This window comes from Gymnoscopelus braueri, assembly GCF_963280865.1.
Source record: "Gymnoscopelus braueri genome assembly, chromosome: 4".
Lineage (NCBI taxonomy): Eukaryota > Metazoa > Chordata > Actinopteri > Myctophiformes > Myctophidae > Gymnoscopelus > Gymnoscopelus braueri.
In genome coordinates this window covers 21,710,211-21,737,363 of record NC_137605.1, presented here as the reverse complement: position 1 = coordinate 21,737,363, position 27,153 = coordinate 21,710,211, and the positions used below count along the sequence as shown (strand labels likewise).

General features: G+C 40.8%; 3 protein-coding genes across 6 annotated transcripts in view; all 3 read left to right on the top strand.

Annotated features, from left to right (window-relative positions):
- The window catches only part of LOC308083811 (uncharacterized protein), a 32,641-nt gene extending 27,285 nt beyond the window's left edge, over nt 1–5,356 (top strand). For 2 of the 3 annotated variants that reach the window (XM_080426200.1, XM_080426198.1), the window contains one exon: nt 1,783–5,356. In XM_080426200.1, the coding sequence (XP_080282326.1) occupies nt 1,783–1,853 (71 nt within the window). In that variant the 3' untranslated portion in view covers nt 1,854–5,356. Of the gene's footprint in view, nt 1–297; nt 379–1,782 lie in introns of all 3 variants that reach the window. The other variant, XM_080426199.1, reaches the window with a different exon arrangement.
- Nucleotides 5,357–13,099: 7,743 nt separating this feature from the next.
- Nucleotides 13,100–26,801, top strand: LOC308083812 (uncharacterized protein). Of its 2 annotated transcripts, none has more exons than XM_080426202.1 (6): nt 13,100–13,196; nt 14,730–14,831; nt 20,559–20,660; nt 22,606–23,307; nt 23,506–23,607; nt 25,845–26,801. In XM_080426202.1, exons 1-6 carry the CDS (start codon nt 13,112–13,114, stop codon nt 26,351–26,353), a joined length of 1,602 nt encoding a protein of 533 aa, XP_080282328.1. In that variant the 5' UTR covers nt 13,100–13,111; the 3' UTR covers nt 26,354–26,801. The 2 variants fall into 2 exon arrangements, with proteins under 2 accessions (XP_080282328.1, XP_080282327.1); XM_080426201.1 differs by lacking the exon at nt 14,730–14,831 and adding an exon at nt 15,634–15,891 and having other exon boundaries at nt 13,105–13,196.
- Nucleotides 17,001–18,122, top strand: LOC308084480 (uncharacterized protein; the record flags this gene model as incomplete). The annotated part of the gene is made up of 1 exon (XM_080427145.1): nt 17,001–18,122. One exon carries the CDS (start codon nt 17,001–17,003, stop codon nt 18,120–18,122), a length of 1,122 nt encoding a protein of 373 aa, XP_080283271.1.
- Nucleotides 26,802–27,153: the final 352 nt, after the last annotated feature.

Below are 27,153 nucleotides of genomic sequence, written 5' to 3'. Positions count from 1 at the left end.
TGCATGTTGTCCACCGACCGACCGTGACATCAGTGCATGTTACGTTTGTGACGTCCATGGTCCACCAACCGACCGACGTACCCTCAAGGCATCTAGGCATGTGACGGGGCCCGCAGCACATGTTGGGCAATGTCTTCTGTTTGTGTCTGACATCAGTGCATGTTGTCCGTCCGTCCGCCCACCCACCACCCACCCATTAGGCAATATATAGGATCGATTATCTTTTATAATCGATTAAATCCCCTAGTTAATACTGAATATTTTTCTCTCCATCCTAAAACAATAAAATAAAAACAGTTGTAAAAGTGGAGGTGCAGGATCCTGAACAATCTGAAGGAGAGGCATTGGACTACGACCAGTGATATCCTTCACCTCCTGGTGAGTAGGCTACAGATCACCATGGTAACCACAGTTAGGAACGTGCCTGCCTACGGTAGTTTGTGCGTGTGGGTGGAGGTTCCTCCATGGCCTACTGGGAGTGTGCGTGCAAAGTTTCACGCCGATCAGTCCAGTGGTGTGGTGTCCGAGATTAGCTGTGCACTGTGGAACCGTCACACGGACGGACAGGGGCAAACATATAATCCCTGCCACTGGCCGTTAAGGCCCGGCGGAGATAATTACACCACAAACCTTATAGTCCCTCCCGCCTATAGTGTCCGCAAGGAAGCAGCCAATCAGGTGCAAGCTATCTACATTGCATCCTAGCACCACCCCTAGTATTACACACAATGAGTGTCCAATGTTTAACATTGTGACTCTTTATAATACTGCAGCATTGGTCTTTTATTTTATGTTTTACTTTGATATGCTACCATGCCTATATAAATCACCAACATAGACCCTGAAATTGATTGATTGATTATTGATAAGGCCATGTTATTGCCTAATGTGTCACACCAGGGTATAAATTGTTGTGATTGAGTCACTCCAGTAGCAACACATGTTCCCCATAGACATAGCCTATACTTCACATTGACTAATTGACCATAACTGTTTAGTATAAACTCTATGGCCAGCAACGCGTCACAGCATACAGTAGGTTACATCAAGCTTTTGGTCTGTAAAGCATTAATTTAATCCGCAATAGTGAGGTACTAGAATTAGACAAGAATTTTATGCAAAACAAGCTGCAACAGCAGCAAAACATTCAGTGGGCTTCAGGTGAGTAAAATAACCATGTTCGCTCCTTAAAGGAATTTCCTACCTGCCGTTCATACCATGTTAGTTCTAGTCATCTCTGGTCCTTATATTCCCAGTTGGTGGGTTCGTCTGTGAACCGTTTTTGAAATTGAAGTGATCGGTTTGCACAATCACAGTATAACCTAATCACAGTATAACCTGAGTTTAATGGAGAAGAAAATGCTTAATGTTAAATTATTTTCTTAGGAAGTGCAAACCCATAACCCGTATTCAACTTTTTTCCCCCATCGTGACACTTTTAAATTATCCATTAAAAAGTTGAATAAAGCTTTTGTGAAACAGACATTTTTCAGCAGTCTAATTAAGCACATATGCACATGTAGTAAATCATGGCCTCAATATACCTTTTGGGTGTAACTCAATGTCTACTCCGAGGGCTCTGTAAGTTTTGGACTGCAATATGGAAAACTGAGTCGGTGTCACTAAAACCAACTATGTTCAATGCATAGGTATTGGATTGTTTTGCCTGTCTACTATTAGCTTAATTCATAAAATGAATTCATAGAAATATTGTGAATGTTATGTGTTGGTCCACCTTTTTTGGTTGTTCAAGATAAAAAAACTAAAAAGTCTTCCCCACAGGTACAGCGGAGGTGGCTGCTGCAGGAATAGCGGCGCTGGAGCACAAAGGGACGAATAACAGTTGCCTATGAAGACTGAGCAGCCTAAGATAAACCACTTCTGGTACACGAAGAATTCTGCTTGTTCATGTGGTTCCCTTCCTATGAAGTCTTCATTCTTATCTGTGATACTAACCATGTAATATCCATCTTTCTCTATCCATTTTTGAATATGTACTGTATGAAACCCGCCCCCCCCCATCCCCAACCCCCACTATGACCAGGCTACATTTGCATTTGCCCATACTTTTTGGGACGTCAACAACCGTTCAATTTAGTCCACTTGAACAAAAAGCTGACAACCATGAACAGACTGCCCATTTATTTTCTGCCTTGTTCCTAGGGCAAACATTTTGCTTCTACAACCTTTCTCTGTATATTAGTGCAGTGTATGTAACGTGTGCGCTGTGCATATAAAAGTGTGTTTTTTTGTTTTTGTTTTTTATGGGTTGTGGGAGTCTTGGTTTGTTTTGCTATTGTATTTTGATTATTGGCATTGTATTGTATTTGTGTGCAATGTGGTGTCACACTTTAGTGAATTATAGTGTCATAAGCCCTTTAAGGGCTAGGCATCTTATGATGTACTGTAAGGCACAAATGAAATCAATTTGAATTCAGCATGTTTTAAAAGAGACAGAAGAAACAGTGTAGTGTTTGTGGAAACAAACAAACTTACAACATACTTCACCAAAAGGAAAGCCATAGTCACTTTAAAGTTGAGCTGAAATGTAAAAAGCGTTTTATCCCTTTTTGAGCATAGATCATAACGGGGGCCTATTTAACAATATGTGCCAAAAATCTTAGAAATAAATATACATTTCTTTGTTTTTGTATCAAAAATCCAATCGTGAGTACTTTATGTAAAACATATTTTGACGCATTCTTACATTCGCACGCCACGTATTAACATTTCAACCGATAAGTCATGACATCTCCCCTCAATCATTGGTCCACAAAGAGCTAAGATTCATTGTGCTACAGACACCAGAGGGCTGTGCAGTATGCAATAAACATGCTGGCCACGTGACGATCTCGTGACAATAAAGCTAAACAGTACGCTAAAATGTTTCTGAAAACATTTGAGGCTAGAAATAGGGTGATATTATTTACTTTGTAGACTGAGGTGACCTCCATGTGGGTCAGGGTAGCTTCCATGCACATATAAGTGGCTAAAAGACATGCACATGTTATATAGCTCTGGAGGTTCCCAAGTTATATAGTTCAACCCTACGTACATAGCTGTGATTGGCACAGCTCTCTGCTCAACGCTATGTCCTGCCTCCACCTGTTTAATTATTAAATATGTCACAGTATAGAAATTAAATACTCTCGAAATACCATTTCAGCTCGTCTTTAATGTGCAAATTGCACTGCTTTCGCCTAGACATTGATAATTACGTAGTGATGTGACATACTCTTAAAGGAGAATAAACCTATGTGTTAACATTGACATTATGTGGATTACAGTATGTCTGTCTACCCACTACACCTATCACCCAGAAATTCACAAAAGTCGGAGTTGTGAGGTTAACAGGCCTGGGACACTCGTCCGAATCAAGTGTTTGCTGCAGAGCCAAATGGGTTGACCTAGTTTATCTAGTCCAGCTCCACCCCTCTGGACCTTCTTGAGCTCCGGACCCCTCTTGTTAATGCAAGGCTCTCTGGAGGTAGTCTGCTCCTAGTCGAGCACCACTCACTCACTGGCTGTTGATGTTAATTCAAGCCATTTGTCAGATCGTACCTTAAAATACTGGGGGGGGGGGGGAAACAGCAGTTATTGTTGATGCGCAAATGTTAGGTCAAAGTAACCTTGCATGAATCTTTAGATGCTGGCATATCTAATATTACCTATTTTTTTCTCTTTATATTTTTCATGATACCACCAGCATGTTCAGCATTGTTTCTGTGACAAACGGCATGACTAGATTTACATGTAAGAAATTTGAGAATTGATTATCTGTGCACCCCTGCCTTTATTCCACCGCATTAAGATGTTGGCTATTTGTGAATTAATCTCAATCATATCTGATTATTTAATGTAATAATGCTTGACCTAGGTTAACTAAGGTTACCTAATCTACCCTTTACTCCTGCAGGTAAATGTGGATACTCAGTTGCCCTTGTAGGTCAAGAAAAAAATGTATCACCTGTTTGCTGGTTTTGTCTTCTGTTTTCTTGTTTTGTTTTTGCTTTAAATATTTTACTTTCATGATTTGTGTGTATGTGTATGTATGTATGTATGTATATATATATATTCATTCACACATTATTGAAACCACCTGGATGTTTCTGATTTCATTTTCTCTGTAATCAAACTATTCACATGTCAAAGCGCAGACTCAAATCTTTTATTAAAGGGTATTATACAGATGAGAGTTTGAAAAAGATGCCATGTTGCAATTGTTTTATGGAGATGTCAATGCCTTGACTTGGCACATGAGCAGTGCCAGGACTTTTTTTAATCGTTATGCCTGCGATTACCCTGCCCAGTCTCGTATTGAAAAGGCCCTCCAACAGTCACCTCAACAGGAAACAGAACTTGCATCACCAGCTGCTTTTTGGTAGTTTAATCCGGTGGTTCTCGATTTCTGGTCTGGGGACCCCCAGGTGTCCTTGAGGAGAAGCCAGGTGGTCCCCACCCAGCAAAATCAAGAACAGTTTAATTACACAATTATTGAATGGGCTAGAAGTTAGCCCAATGAAACAAAATATTTGTAAATGGGGTCCGTGGCCTAATTTTTGACAACTTGGGGGTCCTTGACATGAAAATGTTTGTGAACCACTGGGTTAAGCATCTTTGCTGCCTTGCGTCCCCAAATATCCTGGCAGCAACATTTCTGAGAGCACCTCCACCAAAATAATAGGTGTGGTGTCCGAGCAGGGGCAGAAGAGCAATAATTTTCTATGCATGCACTCAAATTCCAGTAGTCTCTTTATGTATGTATCGGTCATTCGCATACCTCAACCGTTCATCCAATCAACATCACACACAACTTCTTGTATTCCTAAGGACCCAAAGAACTGCAGTGTCGAGTGTGAAGTTGATCGAATTAGTGGTTGTCCAGAACTGGCCCATTCCAAACAGGCACGCATGATGTCTCAAGAACTGCCCACCTGATCGACTTTACACTTGGTGGGTGTATTGCCAAGGACACAAGGAAGCGCAGTGTCATGTGTGAAGTCGGAGCTGAGCAGTTCTCCAGAATGGCCCTCTCCAAATTGGCACACATTTCAAATGGTGGCAATTCCCCAACGGGCAGTGCACTAGTAAGAGACAATTCCACTCCTGACCACACATTCTGCATTTGTGTTACATTCATCTAGTTCACAAATATTTGTTTTACTCCCTGGCTCTGAAAAAGGCTATCCCATCTATAAGAGTGTGTCTGTTTGGAACTAATGTCACAAACCGTCTTGTGCATATTGTCACTAGGCTCATGTAGAATCTCACTAATCTCACAATTCTGTAATATTTGAAATTTGAATCATTTACTGTGTAAATTATTAAAATGAAGCATTAATGTTATAACTTATAATGCTGTTCTAAGTGTATATTCTGTAAATTTCCTAATACGTTCTCGTTACCAGGAATCACACTTGTCAGTATAGTTTTTCAGTCTTCTTACTGTATTAATACAACATGACAACATATATGTCATGTATTCTTTTCATTTTTTTCCTATCCTTTACTTTTCTCTACTATATTCATAACTATACAGTAGGAATGACCTGGGCTGGGAGAGCATGAGGCATGGACCGAGGGGGGGAGAGGAAGGGCATTACATGTAGTAGAAGGTGAACTGCACATTTGATGTGGAACAGCTTGAAGTTGTCCTGATGAGGTACAATGTTAACTCTTTTGAACGATTCACTCGGGCATCATTCTGTTAGGATTGTTGGTGAGAATGAAGGTGGATTAACACCAGGGATTTGGAACCCGCCCCAGGTCCACTTGTCAGATGTTTTGATTAGTGTGAACACTGCGTGCCGTATACCCGGGTACGGTACAGTGATCCGTGCCCCGGTACGCTTGGAAGAGGTTGTAACTTGTAAGACCCAATTGCAGAAAAGCACACAAGGAAGGATGCAAATTCAGATGAACACAGGACTTGACTTGGATGTCAGGCCATAGGCACAAGTAGATGGAGCAGATAACAAGAACAGAACTATTCACACTGCAGCATCAGGATAGAAATCAAGCCTGAGAATACCATTCAAAACGAATAGAACATGACGTCCATTGAGTTCAATGGAGAAGTGGCGCCAAGTTATATTCGGTTCCTCAAGCCTTATACAGAAATATGTACAGGGCACACACACCCACGCACGCACGCACGCACGCACGCACGCACGCACGCACGCACGCACGCACGCACGCACGCACGCACGCACGCACGCACGCACGCACGCACGCACGCACGCACGCACGCACGCACACACACACACACACACACACACACACACACACACACACACACACACACACACACACACACACACACACACACACACACACACACACACACACACACACAGACTAACGGTATACTTTGCATGATGCCTGTATCGCAAGTCTCCTCCTGTTCTTCTCAACCTATCCTCCAGATGTCTCTAGAGTGTTCTCCACTCAGCATAACCAGACCCTTTTCATATGGTCATGAGTTCTGTATTTCTCTCCTGATGCTACTTTGTGAAAGTTCTGTTCTTGTTACCTTCTCCATGTACCTGTGCCTGTATCCTGATTATCTAGTAAAGTTCTGTTTTGTTAATTCTGAATTTAAAGTTGGCAATACTGTAGGTTTAGGGTGGAGCCTGGGAACATACAGTAGATTACGCTCTCTACGGGTGCCTACACCTATCTACTCTCACCTACCTCTAGGTATATCTTTTTTTTAATCTGTTTTCTATTTATTTGTATCTGTTACTCCCCACTGTATCACTCTTCCCTTCTTTCCCAGTTCAATTATTCTACACAGATGGTTGACTTTGTCAAATAGAGACCAAAATCTTCAGCATGGTGGCTGATTATCTACAACAGTGAGAGGTATTGTAACTAACAATGTAATCTACAGTCTTATTCTCAGTATATTTGATTCTAGTTTATATTAGCATGTTTTAATGGTTGAGCTCTTCTGGCTATCCAGTTTGTGGATCCAGTACAGCTCTCTATTAAGGTGTATTGTTCCTACTGTATTTTGCAGTAATGACAGTAACCTGTACCCACGGACTGAGGACAAAAATGAGCTTTTAGCATGACCCTTTGTACTCCCCATGCAATTCCCTTGCGATAGAACAACCAAGAACTACCGTGACATTTTCTTTACATCCTCATCTGTGGTCATGTGAAACCAGAGCAAATGATGTCATGAGTTTCCTCGTAAATACAAGAGTTGCTTTTACAGCAGCTCAAGAGAGCGTTTCATTACACTCAGAATGTAGTCTCTTTCTTCATTTCAAATGCCAGCGTGGAGAGATCATTTTCCAAGCTGGGAATGATCTGAGGTCATTGATGCATACAACTACTCCAGTTTAGGAGGGTGATGCCTGACGTTCATTGATTGTTGCATAGTGATTTGAGCAGCACCAACTGCAGACAAAAAATTGGCTGTTTAGATTGTTTATTTGATTGTATTTGCACATTCGATGTGTTGCTTTATTAATTTGACGAGATTAAGGCCTAGTTTATTGTATTTGGTGAGTTTGTGTCACTTTTTGAGGTATAGTAATGCTCTGCATATGGATGGAAGTATATGTGGTGCAATGGGGGGCCTACAAAGATGATTGGCCCTGGGCCCATGGTGATTTAACCTGGCTCTGATAAATAAACATTACATTGAATTATATTAGCTACTTCTTTCTATAACTTGTTTGGGTTATTATGATTCCAATAAATTAATTTGGTTTTCCTATAGCTTGTGTTTTGGCTGCAGTATGGTTGGTATTGGTAACATCATTTGTTTGGTTTCTTTTTAGTTTTCTACATCGGACTTTAGTGCATAAGTGCATGCCATTATGAGAACACCTGAAGACTAGGGTTGAGCTTTATGGTGTTTGTGTCGAGGTAGAGGGGATGCTCCAGAAACTGAGTTGTCTTTTAGGGTTTCTGCAAAGTGATAGCAGGGCCATGAGTTCCAGGTTCCAGCCCGGCCTCCCTCAAGCCCAGGAAATTATAAAGGAATGTATGTCTTTCAAGAAAATGCATTTATGTTCAAAAGCATTTTTAATAATGAACATGCATATTCTTCACGTACAATCGTAGTACAATGTATACTCTTTTTAGTCTCTCTCTCTCTCTCTCACTCTCTCTCTCTCTCTCTCTCTCTCTTTCTCTCTCTCTCTCTCTAGTCAGGCGTGTTACAGTAGCTTGTAGGTCTCGTTCAAACTGAAACATGCAAACGAACGGCACAGTGTGCATCTCCTCTCTCTCTTCTGTCTTCCCTTTATTCCTTCCTGTATTTCTGGCTGGTATCTACTTCCCCTTTCACTCAGTGTGGCTAACGGCATGTAGGCTATAGCAAATAAGGGCAGAGCCCTGTGTATGCACTCTGTTTGGACTCACTACTGACCTACCATTACAATTTAGGCATTTAGCAGATGCTCTTTATTCAGAGCGACTTACAGTAAGCAAAGTAAACATATACATCAAATGCATAAAGACAGTGTTGTGCCTCAGTAATCTATAGGATCATAGGTAAACCAAGAACCTAACATCACGCGTACACATCTGATAAGTTCCCCTAATTTGCAGGCATGTACATATTTTGTGTTGCTTTTCACACATTTGCTGACAATGCAATAAAGCATCTCACAAAATATAAGCATGTTTCACAGTAATAATACCAGTACCAGTGCTGCTGGTAGGAATATTTACAGGTAGTTAAGCCAAACACAAAAGCGTGTATACATGTGTCTACGTGTGAAATGGTAAATGGTGCATCAGCACCCTTACATGCTGATCATTATTACTGTATAAATTTGGAACAAGAAAATTTATTTTTCATCCTTTGTTCCTCTCAAAATACAATCTCTTCCTCTTCTACTATGTGAATATAGTAACAGGTCAGTATCATGTGCCATCTGTTCCTATGTGAGTCTCTGATTTGGGTGTTAACCGTGTCCTCCTCATAGACACAGCGAATGACCCAGATAAATGTCACATTATTCACATTATTTAAACACGTTCCACACAGTTGGAACAAGTAAATGTACTATTCATCCTTTGTTCCACTCTAACCTCTTCCTCTTCTATGTATCCTAAATATAGTTGTAACAGGTTAGTATCGTGTGTCATCTGTTCCTATGTGAGACTTTGATTTAGGGGTAAACGGTGTCTGCCTCATAGACACGAAGAATGACCCAAATAAAGAAATAAAGTTAGGGGTTAAGTGTCTTGCTGGGGCTGGGAATCAAACCGGGGACCTTCTGTAAGCATTCTCTCTACCCCCCTATTTTATCCTGAGCATCCATGTTTACGAAACAGTGACCCCTAGAGAGTCACATGATTTGACAAGGGAGCAGGAGTTCTTTGAGAGAAATGCATTATAAGACCTGAGGCCGATTCTACTCTTCTAAATCCTAACAGTTTTCTGATTTTTTTTTCTATGTCAGTGGTTCTCAAACCTTTTAACCCCCCCCCCCAATTATATGTATTTGGCCGCGGACCCCCATCTCAAAATGTTTTGTTCCACTGACCCCCAGAAGGCAGCAAAGATGCATGTGAGTTAAAAATGTTTGCTTTGAACAATATATATTCAAAGATTTGCACCAATTTTCACGATAAAAAAGAAAATAGCAGATCTGTATGTCTGTTTATTGTAGTTTTTTTCCCACACAGGTATTTTTCAATGTATTGTAATAACAGGATTTTAACAGATAAAAGAAATACCACAATACAAAATATAAATGAATTTAGAAAACAAACATGAAACAAGAAACAAACCAAAGCATACATACATAACACAACCAAAAACATACAAGAAACATTAGGCTGATGACGGCACACAAAACGGACAGCATCACGATCTAGCACAGTACAAAGGCATACAACAGGTATGAACCCGGGGGGCAGCACAACACTATGCTCGCTCACTTTATCTTATCCAGCAGCCCAAGAATAGGTGCCCAGATCTTCTGAAATAGGGGTCAGTCAAGGTGAACCTTATCCTCTCTAGATGCAACACACCTCCCAGCTCCCTTAGCCACATGTTGATTGTTGGGGGATTCTCTGATTTCCAGGCCTGAAGAATTAACTTCCTGGCTATCAGGGTAGATGGCAAGATGGCCTGGATTTCATATTTATTTTGGACCCATCCCGGTTCCACTATTCCAAAGAGAGCGGTCAAAGGGGCAGGGGGGAAGTCTCTTTCATAAGCTTTAGAGAGAAAATCAAACAGTTGACCCCAGAAATGTTGTACCTATGACACAAAACAAATTGGTGGGATAAAGTTCCTTGTTCTAGCACTTCCCACACAAGGGAGAAGAGTTGGGAAATATTTTATGTAATTTGCAGTCTTTTTGCAGAAAAATGCAGTCTATGGACAATTTTAAATTGAATTAAAGAGTATCTGACATTAATTGAGCTACGGTGTATATTATTGATACAATCTTTCCACATTTCGTCCGAAATTTCCATGCCCAATTCTCTTTGCCAATTGTTTCTGTATATGTCTACTATTTTTGAATAGCCAAAGAAATCTAAAAAGACACAGATGCGTTCCGGCTTTCTGGCTGTCAATCGGCAGTCACGAAAAAAAACGTAATTCTGACTTTAAACAACTCTGAATTCCGCATTCTTTACTCTGTCTAAACCCATATTGTCTTTTTATCTTTATCTGCCTTTTATGTGTTCCTCAGGCTCTTTCTGTATTTTATTCTGAAAAGTATGACCAGAAGTGGTATGGCGAGCTGAGCTCAACAAGGATCTATTCTATGGACAAGAGGGTACATACACACAGTTCCGTCTAGCGTCCGTAAGACGGACGGTAGACGGGCGGAAGTCCCATACACTCCCATGTTATCGCGACCGCTCTTCCGGTTTTAAACTTAACATGGGAGTGTATGGGACTTCCGCCCGTCTACCGTCCGTCTTACGGACGCTAGACGGAACTGTGTGTATGTACCCACAGGGTACAGCCACACAATTCCGTCTACCGTCCATAAGACGGACGGTAGACGGGCGGAAGTCCCATACACTCCCATGTTATCGCGACCGTTCTTCCGGTTTTAAACTTAACATGGGAGTGTATGGGACTTCCGCCCGTCTTACGGACGGTAGACGGAACTGTGTGGCTGTACCCACAGACGTGACGTGCGACGATCAGGGTTGCCATGTCGGCTTATTATAAGCGAATGTGGGCTTGTTTTTCTGTAAAGTCGCTTCGCCGGGTTGCGTTTTTTTGGGCTTGTTTCTTAAGTGTAGTTGCTCATTTGGTCTTGCTTCCTAATGTTGTTTAAACCAGTGTTTCGAAACATTTTCATGTCAAGGACCCCCAAATTAAGATGTATTTGTCTGCAGACCCCTATCTGAAAACATTTTATGCCAGGGACCGCAAACCCCATACAAGATTTGTGTTGTTAAAATCTTTCAAAATGTTCCCACATTTTTCCACATCATCTTCAAGATTTGTTTGAAAATAGCCGACGCATATAGGTTTAAAAAGTGCTCATGTGACCTAAGCTAAGTTGCTTCTTTTGGGCTTGTTTTCATAGACCTGGTTGCTTGTTTCTCTCGCGAAATCTGGCAACACTGGACGTGAGACGATGGTGTGAGACTGTGGGTACATACACACAGTTCCGTCTAGCGTCCGTAAGACGGACGGTAGACGGGCGGAAGTCCCATACACTCCCATGTTAAGTTTAAAACCGGAAGAACGGTCGCGATAACATCGGAGTGTATGGGACTTCCGCCCGTCTACCGTCCGTCTTACGGACGCTAGACGGAACTGTGTGTATGTACCCAGAGACCGGCGACCGAGTACCACGTTCATTCATAGTTCTAGAGTCAGACAGATTATAAACCCTACTGTATTGAAGAGACCCAGAACCTAATTGTTAAGAGATATTTGTCATTGAAGCAACAACAGTAGAGCAGAGATGTATAACTTTCTATGTTGAAGTCAGTCAGTGGTCAAGAACTATACATCTGACAGGCAGGTCTGTAGTATTCACTTACTTTATCACTACTTAATTACTACTCCGGGTGTGTATTTGAAGTCACACGCACACGCACTCACTCTTCGTAATCAAACATTGACAGGGCAGATATGACCAATAACTTAAACATAAAGAAATTAAAGACATATTTAATAATTGTATTCTTTCAAAAAAAATACAAAAAAAATATCAAACTGGAAAATGTATGATTTTTTTCAACATGGAAACAATGATTATTATGCAAAATAAGTGTGATTATCTCAAATAATTGCGATTTTAGGCGATTATGTAATAATTGTGACAGGCCTACACACAACTCTGATGGATGTTAAATAGATTATTCAATACTCTACTTGGTTGACTCAAGATGACACACGCTGTGAACACAGGATGTGGAATGGTGCAAGACCAGGCAGTTACCAAGAAGTTATTGAATCATTATTTATCAGATGGTGGTAGGCTACTGTTTTTCTTCCACTAGGCCCTGTAGTGTAAACGTGGGTAACATGCACTTGCTATGCATCCCCACCCCCCCCCCCCCCCAAAAAAAAAATCCTGACGTGACCCACAGGTTGAGAACTACTGACTTTAAGCGCCCAATTGACAACTTATAATGACTTATAATCACAATATATTGCATTGCATAACAGTGATTATAATACATTATAACATTATTTTAATGTATTACAACTACGGCAATTACACTTACAATACTTACTAAAACAAATGTCTATGAGTGTCCAGCATTTATGAAATATTAGGATACTTGACCTTATAATTTATTATAAAATGCATTATAATGTGTTATTATTGTTATAAAGCATTATGATTATTTATGAGTTCTTAAAACTATAATTATACAGCGTTATAAGTAGATTATAATGCCATATAAGTATTTTTATATTATAGACACGGGATGCATAAGTGTTACCATAATGGTTGCATCCATATAAAAGCATTGAACCTGTCTTTAATCATATCAATTCCACATTTGCATAATTTGTGCCTGCAAAGTGTCACTTAACAATTTGTCAAAGAAGTATAAATTAGGCACGTTGAGTTTACTTTAATAATAAAGATTTACTTGACCTATTATAAAAGGCCTTCAATCCTCTTCTTTCCAGATCAGCCTGTGTGAGATGGTGGAGATGAACTATCCAGATCCAGCCATGGCTGTTTATATTAATATTAAAAAGGAGGAACCCGAAGACCACCAGGAACTCAGTATGTTTCATACTAATTTAGTTTTTTCCCCCGCTTTATTCTGAAGAATATACATATTATACATTAAAGTCATCCCATTTCTTACAAGAAAAAAACGAAACTAAACCTTGCCCTGGTGAATGAGATGTTAGCTCTCAGCTCTGAACTTCGGCACGATCCGCATCTGGCTCGCTGACATCAAACTATCATTACACCTGGGTAAAACTGAATCCATCCTTTTGGGTCTAGTACTAACCTTAGCAAGGCTTCACAATCAAAGCGGGTGATGATGTTATCACAAGAAAGGAGGAAATTACCTACCTGGTTCCGTCTTGGAGGCAAACCTCTACGGTGATAAAATGGCCGAAAGAGTGATAAAAAAGGTCAACCAAAGAACGCGCTTTTCGTATAGGATTTCCTAAGAATACCTTGATGATTCTTGCAGGGGCCCTCATACAAGGTCATTTCGATTATGTATGCTCCTCATGGTATCACAACACCACCAAGGCCTTAAAAACAAGGCTCCAAATATCCCAAAACAAACTAGTACGGCTACTTCTTGGCCTCAAACACAAAACCCATCTAACCCCTGCTCATTTTGCTAGGATTGGATGGCTTAGGGTTGAGGACAGAGTACAGCAACTTGCTATGGGCCTGGACTTCAAGATACGCCACAACATTGGGATCCCCCTGTATTTGTCAAAATACTTCCAAAACGTAAATGAAGTCCACGATCACAACAACACCAGAGGCAGCTCCACGGATCATGTTCAACCCAGATTTGGCTCAACAAAGGGAATCAACTCGTTCTCATGCTATTCAACAAAAATGTGGAATGCCCTACCAAAAGGAGTAAAGGAGTGTAAAACCCTAATCACTTTCAAAAACTGCCCCAAACAAACACCTTCAGGAGGCTGCAATTCCAAACTGGCCCCTGTCAAAGTCTTAACCTAACCGTTGGGGCGGCCATAGCTGAGTGGTTAGTGAGCCCGCCTAGGGAGCCAGAGGTCCTGGTTGCCCCAGGTACGATTCCAGGCCAGGTCAGCATATGTGTCGATGAAATGAAATTTGTCCCTAAGCAAGACTCTTAACCCCTAATTGCTCACAGGCCGTCATTGGAAACAAGACCGCAAGGACTTTCATGAACGAATTATCCTTATCCTTAACCCCCCCCCCCACCAACCCGTCCCCCCCCTCCCCTCCCTGAACTTTTCTTTTTTTTCTCTCTTGTACATATTTATATTCGTCAGGCGACGAATATAAACTGCACCAGCCACAAGGGGGCGCAGTTACACCAAAATGAAAATAAAGGGGAGCCCTGCATACAGTAGATGAACCCAACATATAGACATGAATTTTGATGGACTTCAAACACAATAGCAACCCTGTTACAACAACCATCAGCAGGAACACTGCCATCTAAAAGTGTCTGTTTGGCGTTACAAACTGCACATTTGCATAATTTGTCTGCAACGTCTCGCAAGACACTTTAACACCAAGGCATAAATTAGGTACATTGAGTATTAAAGTCCTTTTGCAATTCCTTCATTCCAGACCAGTCTGTGGAGTACAGACTTCAGGTGGAGATGAACTCTGCAGATCCAGCCATGGGTGCTTCTATTAAAAAGGAGGAACAGAAAGACCACCAGGAACTCAGTAAGATTCATATTCTCTGTTAATTTACCTCATTCTGTTGTGTTGTATTTCATTTATTTCTATCAGAGAGCATGTACAAACTACATTTATCGCAAAGCAAAGAGAAAGGAAAGGAACCATTTTATTTTAGGCCTAAAATAGAAGAGAGAGCATAAAACTGAGCCACTGTCTTGCATCATTCATTCTGGAGTGCTGCCATTTTTTTCAACCTTGTGTGGTTCCTTTCTTTAAGTCGTTTCTGTGGCTGAGCACCCACTGCTTAGGAAAGCATCCAGAGGAAGCGCACCTGCTCATATTCCAAAGAGAGAAGATTATTTGTACCAAAATTAGATTTCCATCTGTAGTCCCTGGGCAGGTGGAGATACAACATTTGCTGCTAGATTGTAGATTATTTTATATGCACACAGGCCTGGAAAGAACTGTCACTCATTGCTTGCACAGTTCTATTGACGTCACAATTGTGATTTTCACAAATGCTTGTTAAAATGATTAGAATACATATTCCTTTGCATCTACCGTACATTAAAGACATTCCAACAGAATTTTTTATATTTGCATGATTATTAGCGGGAGATCTGTGGTTATTTCTCTGCACCGGTAGCAATGTTCCATATATGTACAAAACGTTTGCAAAGGAATTATTCAATACCCTACCTCTGAAGAATACATCTGATTTGGCAAATGTTCATTTTAAAACAGATCATTGTTTTCCTCCCCTCTCATTTGACAGTAAAACTGATATTGGTTTTAGGCAAGAGCTTTTTAATAAAAATGTTGTCCTTATTTAATTCCTTAATTCCAGACCAGTCTGTGGAATCTCGACTGCAGGTGGATATGAACTCTGCAGATCCAGCCATGGATGTTTCCATTAAAAAGGAGAAACCTGTTAGTGTTGTTATTAAAAAGGAGGAGCCTGTTTCTATTAAAAAGGAGGAGCCTGTTTCTATTAAAAAGGAGGAACCTGTTTCTATTAAAAAGGAGGAACCTGTTAGTGTTTTTATTAAAAAGGAGGAGCCTGTTTCTATTAAAAAGGAGGAACCTGAAGATCACCAGGAACTCGGTAAGTTTCATCTTGGTGCATAGCATCATTATCTCTGCCAGGCTGAAGTCAAGGGGTGGAATAGGTTTTTGCTGTTTATTTGTCTGTCTGGGGCGAATCAGAGGTTAGCCATCTATGAGAGATACTTTCTTACAGACTATAGAGTGTCTGTTTGTCCAGAGCTAATCTTGCAAATCGCTGGATCAATCAGGGCCAGATTTTGTGTGCCAGGCAGTAGGTCACAGAAGTACATCCACACCATTCTTCACACATGATTTGTATTTGCCAGACCCAGGGGGTCAGGCCTACATGAGACTTTGTCTGTCCCTCTTTTCCTCCCGGTCAACGTTTTTCCTCCCGGTTCAACGTTTTTCCTCCCGGTCCCTCTTTTCGATTGGCCAAGCTTAGCGTGACGTAGTGCTCTGATCTTCAGATTTCAACTTATAAAGTGGTTTGTAGGTGTGTTACGTACTAGGAATTTATTCTGGGTCTGGCAGAACCAGGTCTCCTGGTCTTGTTTTTTAAATACATTATTTAGTGTAACTGTTATTGCATGATAATAATACATAGGGCTCACAGACTTGTCTGGCTCATATTTGCAGTCTTAGACGTCATAGACTTGTTTTGACAATTGACGCCACAGGCTGACGACATGAAGTCTGAGATGCTTGAAGCCATGCTGTTCCCACGTGGATCTCGAGATGCATGTGATACAATTGTTTATACTGTGTGTGTATGATTTAAAATCATTGTTTGGTTTTGAGCAACCAGTAGTTTTAAATGGTTTTGCAGTGATTATCTGATTTTGCCAGAAGAGTCAGGGGTTTTGTGAATGTAGTTTATAGGTTTTGTGTTTAAAAAATTATGAAAATATGTGACAGTTTCAAGATGTGTCTTAGCAATTCTGAGAAACAGTAAGACAAATATAACACCTGCGCAGATAGCCATTGTTTAGCATGAATGGCGATGGTTTGTGTTGGTGAGTGATGTCAGACCAGCCTATGTATATAGGGTGTTACTTACTCAGAAGAGACAGAGTTACATATTATTACCACCACTACCATCTGCCACTGGTAAACATACTAGAGAGCCCAGCCACCACCGGCACAAGCCGTTACCAACCAGTAAGCATGACCGGCGAACAACCACCACAGTCTGCTGCCGATGTAGAGAACCTATCCAGCCTGGCAGGCTTAGCTTCCACAGGAGATAAGAAGGTCATCGCAACAAGAGTCTTGGGTACAGTGAAATGGTTTAATGTCAGGAATGGATACGGTTTCATCAACAGGAATGATTCTAAAGAGGATGTTTTCGTACACCAGACGGACATAAAAAAGAACAACCCAAGGAAATACCATCGCAGTGTTGGAGATGGCGAAACTGTGGAATTTGATGTGGTTGAAGGGGAGAAAGGAGCAGAGGCAGCTAATGTCACCGGCCCAGGAGGTGTTCCAGTCGAAGGGAGCAAGTATGCCCCGGATAGGAATCGCTTCAGACGCTACCCCCGCAGGAGTGGCCCATCCCATGACGGAAACTATCCAGACAGCTACCATCCAGGTTACCATCTGCCACTGGTAAACATACTAGAGAGCCCAGCCACCACCGGCACAAGCCATTACCAACCAGTAAGCATGAGTGGCGAACAACCACCACAGTCTGCTGCCGATTTAGAGAGCCTATCCAGCCTGGAAGGCTTAGCTTCCACAGGAGATAAGAAGGTCATCGCAACAAGAGTCTTGGGTACAGTGAAATGGTTTAATGTCAGGAATGGATACGGTTTCATCAACAGGAATGATTCCAAAGAGGATGTTTTCGTACACCAGACGGACATAAAAAAGAACAACCCAATGAAATACCATCGCAGTGTTGGAGATGGAGAAACAGTGGAATTTGATGTGGTTGAAGGGGAGAAAGGAGCAGAGGCAGCCAATGTCACCGGCCCAGGAGGTGTTCCAGTCGAAGGGAGCAAGTATGCCCCTGATAGGAATCGCTTCAGACGCTACCCCCGCAGGAGTGGCCCATCCCATGACGGGAACTATCCAGACAGCTACCAGAGTGACAATGTGGGTGAATCTGGCAGTGGAGGTCGGCCAACATTCAGACAAAGGGGTCCAACCCATACCAGACTCCAGCAGGACGGAGAGGAGGACATAGAGAACCAGGGTAGCAAGGGTGGCCAGAACCAAGAGTCTCTACCAGCACAACTACCGCCGCAGAAACCCACAGGCTGGCGGCAAGCCCGGGCAGTATGACAAGGAGGCCAAGACAAGAGGAGGCGACCCATCCATTGAGAAAAAGTCTGCTCCCGAGGTCCAGCAGGGCAGGGCTGAGTTCAAAAGAAGGAAGAACCTTTGCAGCAAAGAGAACGGTTTGTGATACCTGGTTTAGGGCCTCTTTTGTTCTCATTATTATGTTTTCACCCCTGTCCGTGTGTCTGTGAGCAGTAGCTAATCTCACTGTACACTGCACCGTTTAACGTGAAACCTTGCACGCACATTACCAGTAAGCCAAGAAGAACCAATTGAATAGATTAAAATGGCTGAATAGATTAAAATGGCTATCTAAGCAGAGTTAGGAACGAGCCATTTGCATTTCCTATGCACATGCACAATAGCGCAAAACATCTATAGTCTGGGAGCATTTCACCCTCAACATCAAAGCAATATCTGTAAGATGGACTTTGCTTGGAATGGGAGCACGTCCACACAGTGTATACGGGGTCGGTAGCTTGTTTGCTAGAGAAATTGTCTGTGGATCCCGTCTGGGGCCGAAACGGGTTGTGGGTGTATCTGGCGTGTATGTATGTGTGCAAATGACCAGAAACAGTAGGCGTGCTCTTGACCGGATCAGAGCACTGAGCAGTAAACCAGGCTGACTGAAAAGCCTGGTGATGCGAGGTTACATCTATGGAAGCATGTGAATCCAGTTAAAACTTTCATAGCGGAACACGACCTGTTTAGTGTTGCTTAAGCACTCATTAATGTTAATAACTTGAGATTGTTTGTTTATTTTTAGAAATGACATATTTGAGTTTAAAAGAGTAATGTTAACCGTTAGTTTAGCCTAACAAATGTATTTATTGTCTCCGCCAGGCCGAAAGGCATGGCCGAGACTATGTTTTGCACCCTGTCCGTCCGTCTGTCCGTCTGTCCGTGTTAGTGTGTGTCCGTCCTTCTGTCTGTGAACAGCTAATCTCTGGCACTGTTGGCTTGATGGCAGCGAAACTGTGCACATACACCGGATTTTTCACATGGACCTGTTATAGCGCCACGAGGAGGCAGATTTTTGCAAAACACTTTTCTTGACAGTACTACAGATTTTGTCCAAACATCCCGCAAATCTTTACACAGTATCTCTATAGTCATTAAACAAAACAGGTTTTTCATATTTTTCATATTCCATCCTGATTGGCTAAGATTGGCTTCCAGAGTTCGCAGAAATGCTTCGTTTTGAACAAAATGCCTCAAATCATGAACACAGCGTGCATTTTCCGTAGAACATTTTAAAATCAACCTCATGGTGGCGCTATAACAGGCCAATTCGTGTTTTTACCTATACGATCTATGTAAAACTTTGTATGCGCACACCCTGGAGGACAAGGAAAAACCTTTGCCCTGCATTTTTCACATCTGCCTTTTAAAACGCCACCAGTATAAGATTTTTTTTAATATTACTCCTTCAGATTTTATCCAAATTTCACGGAAATCGGTACACATGATCTCTATAGTCATGTGATCAAGACAGATCTGTTTGATCTTTCATATTTCATCCTGATTGCCGATTTCGGAACATTGCTGGCCCACAATAACCTACCTGACCTAGCGGATACCTGTGCTCCGAAGAGCACTTTTTCTAGTTTAATCAAATATATGCAGTCAGAAGAAGAGTAAAGGTACCATGGGTGGCTTTTATTTAGATTTTTTTTGTCTTTCATATGTGTACATGCTTAAAACAGTCTCAAACAAAATGTAAAAGGTGGAGACATAATCTGATTAATCATTTAAATCATGACAGATTAATCGATTATCAAAATATAACACACTATTTTACCAGTTACTCCCAGTAGCATACCCGAACTAGTTTGAGTTGCAGATATCCTTATATTAAATATTATTAAATGTGGCGTATGTGGCTTTCACATTTCAATGTTAACGGGTGTGATTTGTCCCAAAGTGTCATGTTACGTCATGTCCCTTTTGCGTTTCATATTGTCACGTTTTGGGACACATTGTCTGTTTTACGTCACAGATGTGACATGCCCATAGGAGACCACTTGAAACCAGAAAACCAGAAAAAAAATTGTTTCTATTTGATGTACCGTATGCAGCATCAGCCAGCCTAGAGCCTACCAATCCAAAGCTGTATCGGGTCATTTCCACACACAATTATATTTTACACTTTTGTCTTGCTTTTAACAATTAGAGATTATTATGTTACCATGTTTTATGGCATGGCTCTGTGGCACCACATTTCTTTGCCAGTAGGTCAAGGAAGTACCTCCATTCTTTTTTTCCCCCACTTTATACTTTTTCCCCACGCCGTACAAATCAGCAGTTATGAGAAACCAGTGTCCGGCCATTTAAAATGATCCGCTTGACGTCAGCTGTTGAATTTGGATCATTTTTGTCTGCCGAAGCATAAATTAGGTATGTTGAGTTTATTATGTATAAAATGTGCTTTCATTTCAGACAGATCTGTGGAGTCCAGACTGCAGGTGGAGATGGACTCTCCAGATCCAGCCATGGATGTTTCTGTTGAACAGGAGGCACCTGAAGACCACCAGGATCTCAGTAAGTTGTATACTCTCAATGTTCTCACTCTCAATTTGTTTTAGTCTATTCTGTTATCCATCATCATTTACTTCTCATGTAAAACTACAATTAAGCATTACTGTATAGCTCTTTTGTAATTTTTTCACTGGGATTTTTTTTGTTTGCTTGTTTTTGCATTGTATCTCATTCATATCCTGACATTTTCTTTTTGGCTTTTCACACCAAAGTCAGCTGATATGATGTTATAATTTTCTCCTTTTAAGGACGTTTGTTGAATGTTAAAGGTAGGGTAAGTCAGTGATATTCTTTTGTTAAAATAAGTGTGAAATTGCTTCATATTCTGATAGTACTCATTGCTATAGAGCATACATGGGCAGCTGGCGGCCCGGGGGCCACATGCGGCCCCCACATTCACTTAATGCGGCCCGCAGGTTAATATCGGAATACTGATATGTTATTGATTTCAGCTGTTACAATTCCAATCATGCAAACATGACCTGCTTGAATTACTAACAGTCTAATAGTAGTAGCTTAATGACTAGTATTAAAATTCTATTGTATTTTTTAAGTATTTGTATTTAAGTTCAAAAATTGAACATAAGTATAACGCATTTTAAATTAAATAAAAATGTTAGTTTTCAGAATTCCAATTCAAAAAGAGCAAAACAAAAATCTGGATTCTAATTCAAAAATTTCAAAAATAGCCGATCTACACGTAGATCGGCTATTTTTGCCACTTTTGTGTGACTTAGAAGGCAAAATATGGCATTCATTTACAAAAAAAAGTGTATAAGATATACTATAAGAGGTTTCTGCCCAACAGTATGCAATGTGGCCCTCTGAAATGAGTGTAGAAATATAGTGGCCCTCTCCATCATCAAAGTTGCCCACCGCTGCTATAGAGTGTTTGTTCAGGAACAGGGGGTCTCCCCGTCCCTCCAGGCTCTTGATTAAACAGAAAATGCATTTTCAGGTCGGGATCCAATCAGGAGAGAGAACTCACACAGGATACAGATTAAACAAGTGAAATTGGCAGTGATGACAAAGAAATCAGCAGACAACATTGGAACTGGAACACTATTACATTGAAGCTGATAAATGGGTACTTTCTCCTGATTGGCTGAAGATTGGCCTCCCCCCTGAAAATATATTTTCTGTTTATTAAAGATCTGGAGAGACGCAGAGACCCCTGCTACTGAACAAACACTCTATAGCAATGATTACTATCACAATATAATGCTTTAACCTTTTAACACCATAAGTTTTGTTTTAACCAAAAAATATCGCTCACCATAATACTGATAACGTTTTTCCTTCGCACTCATTTCATAATAAAACTGATCTTGATTTTAGGTTAGAGTTATGTTTTTTTTTTATCCTGAAGAAAGTTGAACTCTGAACTTACTCGCTGATTGCATGAAGCTGACTCTTATGTGTGATTTAGACTAAATAGAAGTATGAATTGCTGTCATTAAAAGAGAAATTTGCTGATTTGCAAACATATTTGTATCTATATCTATAGCTGTATCTATTTGACCCTCCTTCATGCTGCTCCAATTTTCATGTCATTTATTCATATACCTTACCTTGCTTTATTCTGTCCTTTAAGCTGTTGTCTTGTATCATTTTATTTACTTTTATTGTAAAGCACTTTGTAAGTTTGTTTTTGGAAGGTGCTTTACAAGTAAAGTTAATTTAATGTATTATTAACTCAGATTCCAATGCATTCTCCTACACAACTGTTGGCAAGGTTCTGTGAGCTGGAAAACACAGATTTCTCCCTCAATATAGTGATTAGTGAGGATTCTATTGTGCAGTCATCCAAATTACCCATCACTTCTGATTGCGCATCCATATAATAATCAGAAATGTTTTTGTTTGTTATACATGTCTTCAAATCAAATGAAACGGCAACATGTGTTATTTGCTCAATGTGTAAATAATATCTCCTTGTCTATCTCAGATACCTTACCTGTCCTGTCCGCAGTGAAACCAAGACATCTCTCCTGTGACCAGTGTGGAAACCACTTCCGCAAACTGTCTGCTTTGAGGAATCACGAGAGAGTTCACATTAGAGAGAAGGCTTGCCGCTGTGAACTGTGTGGAAAGAGTTTTAATAACACGGGAAACTTTAACAAGCATAAGCTCATGCATGCTGGAGAGAAACCATATTCCTGTAAACACTGCGGGAAGACTTTTACTCAGTATGGAAACTTGAAGAATCATCTGGTCATCCACACTGGAGAGAGGCCTTACAGCTGTGAAGAATGTGGGAAGAGTTTTACTCAGTTTGGAAACTTAAAATCTCATCAGCGCATTCATACTGGAGAGAAGCCGTACTCTTGTGAACTATGTGGGAAGAGTTTTACGCAGTCTCCAAGCTTGAAGACTCATATGCGTGTACATTCTGGTGAGAGGCCGTACTACTGTGATGTATGCGGGAAGTGTTTCACCCAGTCTGATAGCTTGAAAACGCATCAGCGCCTCCATGATGGAGTGAAGCCTTACTCCTGTGACCAGTGTGAAAAAACCTTCCTAACAATGGCTAATCTCAAAAAGCACCAGAGAATGCACACTGGAGAGAAGATGAAGAAGAAACAGCCCAGGATTAGACCCAGGGCCGTTTCTGTTAGCACGGAGGAACCAGTAAATCACCAGGACATCAGTAAGTTTCCTGTTTTCCTTTGAAGGAAAAGTCGATTTCTGAAACACTTTTCAGCCGTGGTTTTTCGGTCCTGTGCCTATGCCTATTATTCCTGACTGAAAATAGCACCTTTATAGGTGTGTTTAGCCTTACATATATATTAAATACTATTTTTAATTCATCCTAAAGTCACCTGGAATGTCAATTATTTTATTCCAGACCTGTCCGTGGAGTCTAGACTTCAGGTGGAGATGAACTCTCCAGATCCATCCAGGGCCGGTTCTATTGAACAGCAGGAACCAGAGGACGCCCAGGACCTCAGTAAGTTTCATACTCAAGTCAATTATCTTTATCTGCTTCTGTGCTCTGTGATAGGGGAACCAGAAGTAGTAATTCCATTCACTGTCATTGAATGGTGAAAAAGGGTCACAGCATCACACTTATAGCACATGAAAGAATACAAATGAAATAGATTTTGCCAATATATTAAAAAATAAATGGTCCTAGTACGTAATGTTTTCAGTGACCGTTGGTCATGCTCGTGTTACACCAATATTTGTGACCTTTTTCTTTTTTGTTCTGCTACAAAACTAACTAACTAAAGCTAACATCACTTTCAATTGCTTTTCTAAAATACTGTACATATCAGGACTATTTTTTGGTTTTGTTTATTTCTTTTTTGTATATTGGCTGGATGCACTTTTTTGCTTCCTCATGTGCTTCAAGTATGATTTTGAGAGCTGTTTAGCTATGCAGTGAGAGAATGAAATCGCTATATGGTTCCTTGCACACAAAAGCAACATTTAAAGATGATTGACAATATCTGGTCAACATAACATGCCCATGTAGCTCTACAACCATGGGTTCTACCTAGCCTGGGAAGCATACCTTTTCGGGTCTATGATCCGGTAGGGAGCGGAAGTAACCCTACGTCACCAGGCGGCCGGAACAGCAAATCCGGAAAGACTTCACCTAGGTCCGTCCGTGGGCCTACCTAATAAAATCCTTGATGCGGCGTAGTTTAGCTTATTTTTTAAATATACATTTGAGTGTACTTTCCGGAGACTATTTAGCGTCTGTCTACCTTTATTATCCCACAGGGAAATTCTATTCCATTTAAATAGGGATTGGGGAACCAGACAGGGGGAACCAAAACAAAGCGGCTCCGCCAAACCGGAACGGCAAATTCCGGAAAGAGGAATTGCTTTTTTTCTTTTTTTTTCAGTAGGTGTGGCCTAGACCGGATCACACGGGCCATTAATAACGAATACCAGGCTTTCCTCCGAGGTGGAAAGACTGGTGACGCGAGGTTAGGTTCTACCAAACCTCAACATTGGGGCGGCAGCGGCTTAGTAGAGCAGCCGTCTTGGAATTAGAAGGTTCTTGGTTTGATCCCTGACTCCTCCTAGCTACATGTTGGAAGTGTGTCAATTAATCCACAACTACTTTCCATTAGTGCATGGTTGCCTCCTCTGTTGGTTTGTTAATGGGTGAACATTAGAGTTCTCAGTTTCTATTTAGTCACTTTATTTATATACTGTGCTTTATTTTGTCCCTTAACCCATTCAATCCGGGAACGCATCTGTATCATCTTAGATTTCTTTGGCTATTCAAAAGCAGATCTACAAGCTCATAGCTTGTAGATCTCAAAGCTTAAAGCGCGGCACTCTGTGCCGCACTTTCAGCTTTAAGATCTGTATTTTTGAGGAAAAGAAATCGTGAAAATGTGTGCAAATCTTTGAAAATAGATATACATTTTTAACTCAAATCTTTGAGATTTGAGAGATTTTGAGAGATGTATTTTGAGAAATACATATCATTTTGGGTAGTCCTTGACATGAAAAAGTTTGAGAACCACTGATATATAGCAACATAAGTTTTTTCCCAAAAAAATACTGTTAGGATTTAGAAGACATTTGTAGAATCACCAGAAGCAAAGATTTGAATTAAAAATGTTCGCTTTAAAAAATATATATAAATGTATATATTTTTTAAATAGCAGATCTACAAGCTCGTAGCGTGGCACTTGGTGCCGCCCTATGAGTTTCTATATCTGCTATTTTTGAATAGCCAAAGTATAAAATAATGTTTTAACCACTTAAACCCCAGCATCTGTATTGTGGGGAAAGCCTTAGCTGACAATAGCAGATCGACAAGCTCAAAACTGCGACACGTAGTGAGCTCTCCACAATAACAGAAAATAAACAAGTATTGAACCCTGAGGGACTCCGGTTACCCATATGGGGTTCAAGTGGTTAAGTGGTTACACAGATGCATTCCCGGTTTTAATGGGATAAGATGTCTAATTCTATGTCTTCTTGTGTATAACACATTTTGTAACTTTGTTTTGGAATAGATTTAGGGGTTGGGCCCTTGAGTCTCGCACAATGCATTCCCATACACAACTGTTCTGTTCTGAGAGCTAAATATCCTATCAGTACCGATTGCACATCCACATAATCAGAAACATATTTGTTTATTATAATTGTCTTCAAATAAAATCAAATAGCAATACAGTACATGTTATTTGCTAAATAATCCCTCCATGTCTATTTCAGATACCTTACCTGTCCTGTCTCCAGTGAAACCAAGACACTTCTCCTGTGACCAGTGTGGAAACCACTTCAGCAAACTGTCTGCTTTGAGGAATCACGAGAGAATTCACATTAGAGAGAAGTCTTGCCGTGTGGAACTGTGTGGAAAGAGTTTTAATAACACAGGAAATGTTAACAAGTATAAGCTCATGCATGCTGACAGACCATATTCTCTCAAACACTGTGGTCAGACAGCACCTGACACGTCTAGAGGGAATACCCATGGACGTACCCAGCTGGCCCCAGGTGAAGGAAGGGGCCAATCAACAGCTACAACTAGGAGGGACACTGATCCTGGAACAGCCGGTGATGAGATCCCAGATGTTTGTAGTACTGAACGTTGCCAACCATTAACATCTCCCCTACATCAGGCAGACCTGCAGCACCACACTGAAGGAGAGGGAGGTCCCTCTGGGCAGGTGTATAAGGAAGGGGTGCGTCCAGTACGCCAGCGAAGACCACCAAAGTGGTGAAATGATTACAGCATAGAAACAGAATGACTTGAGGAAATGGTTTCTTTAAGTTATTCTAAGAGTATTTATAAATGGACTATATTAACCTACAGTGGAGTTAATATGATTAATTTCTAATCCTGACTGTGGTTTTGCGCACAAAGCTTTACTGTGAAATACTCAGGCAATAATTCTGCTGACCTCTAGCACCGGTGAGTAACCGGTGAGTAACATGCAAGTCTAGTTCAGTGGTTCCCAACTCTACTAGTGCTAGGATAAAAGTTGATACACATAGATGTTGTTGATATAGTCACCGAAGTAGATTAATAATGTGAGTGGGCATACAGGAAATTATACTACAACTGTGAGTGATTGACAAACACATTATGTTTTCATGGTATTGTGTAAATATTGCACACAGTGTGTTTTTGCACTCAAAGACTGAGGTACATTTGTGCACATATGAGCAGGGGGAATACACCTTTATTAGACATTAATGAAAGTATAATCATTACAGAAAAATAATTGCCACCTGTAGCCTATACAGAAAAATCACAATTAAAACTAATTGTGGTGGTACATTTGACATCCTGCCTGAGAGCCTTTTGTTCTTAGCTCTTCTTGCTTTTTAAATACATTAATATGTCTCTCTGAGGAAGTCTGGTGTCTTAGAGATTGACAGCTGCAGGTTATGCCTGTGGACCACCTACAGACTAAACACTTTATGGATAACACCTTTCTATCTTTGCATGCAAAATCATGATTAAGATGCATTTTCAAAATGTTTATTTCACAGATTTTTACTTGCATATGCCAATCAA

Bases quoted from the DNA above. Each gene is read 5' to 3' on its own strand.
- LOC308083812 (XM_080426201.1), top strand. From the start codon at position 13,112: ATGGTGGAGATGAACTATCCAGATCCAGCCATGGCTGTTTATATTAAT. The intron at 15,892-20,558 runs GTAAGTTTCATC...CTTTCATTTCAG, and splicing joins TGAAGATCACCAGGAACTCG to ACAGATCTGTGGAGTCCAGA. The intron at 23,308-23,505 runs GTAAGTTTCCTG...ATTTTATTCCAG, and splicing joins AGTAAATCACCAGGACATCA to ACCTGTCCGTGGAGTCTAGA.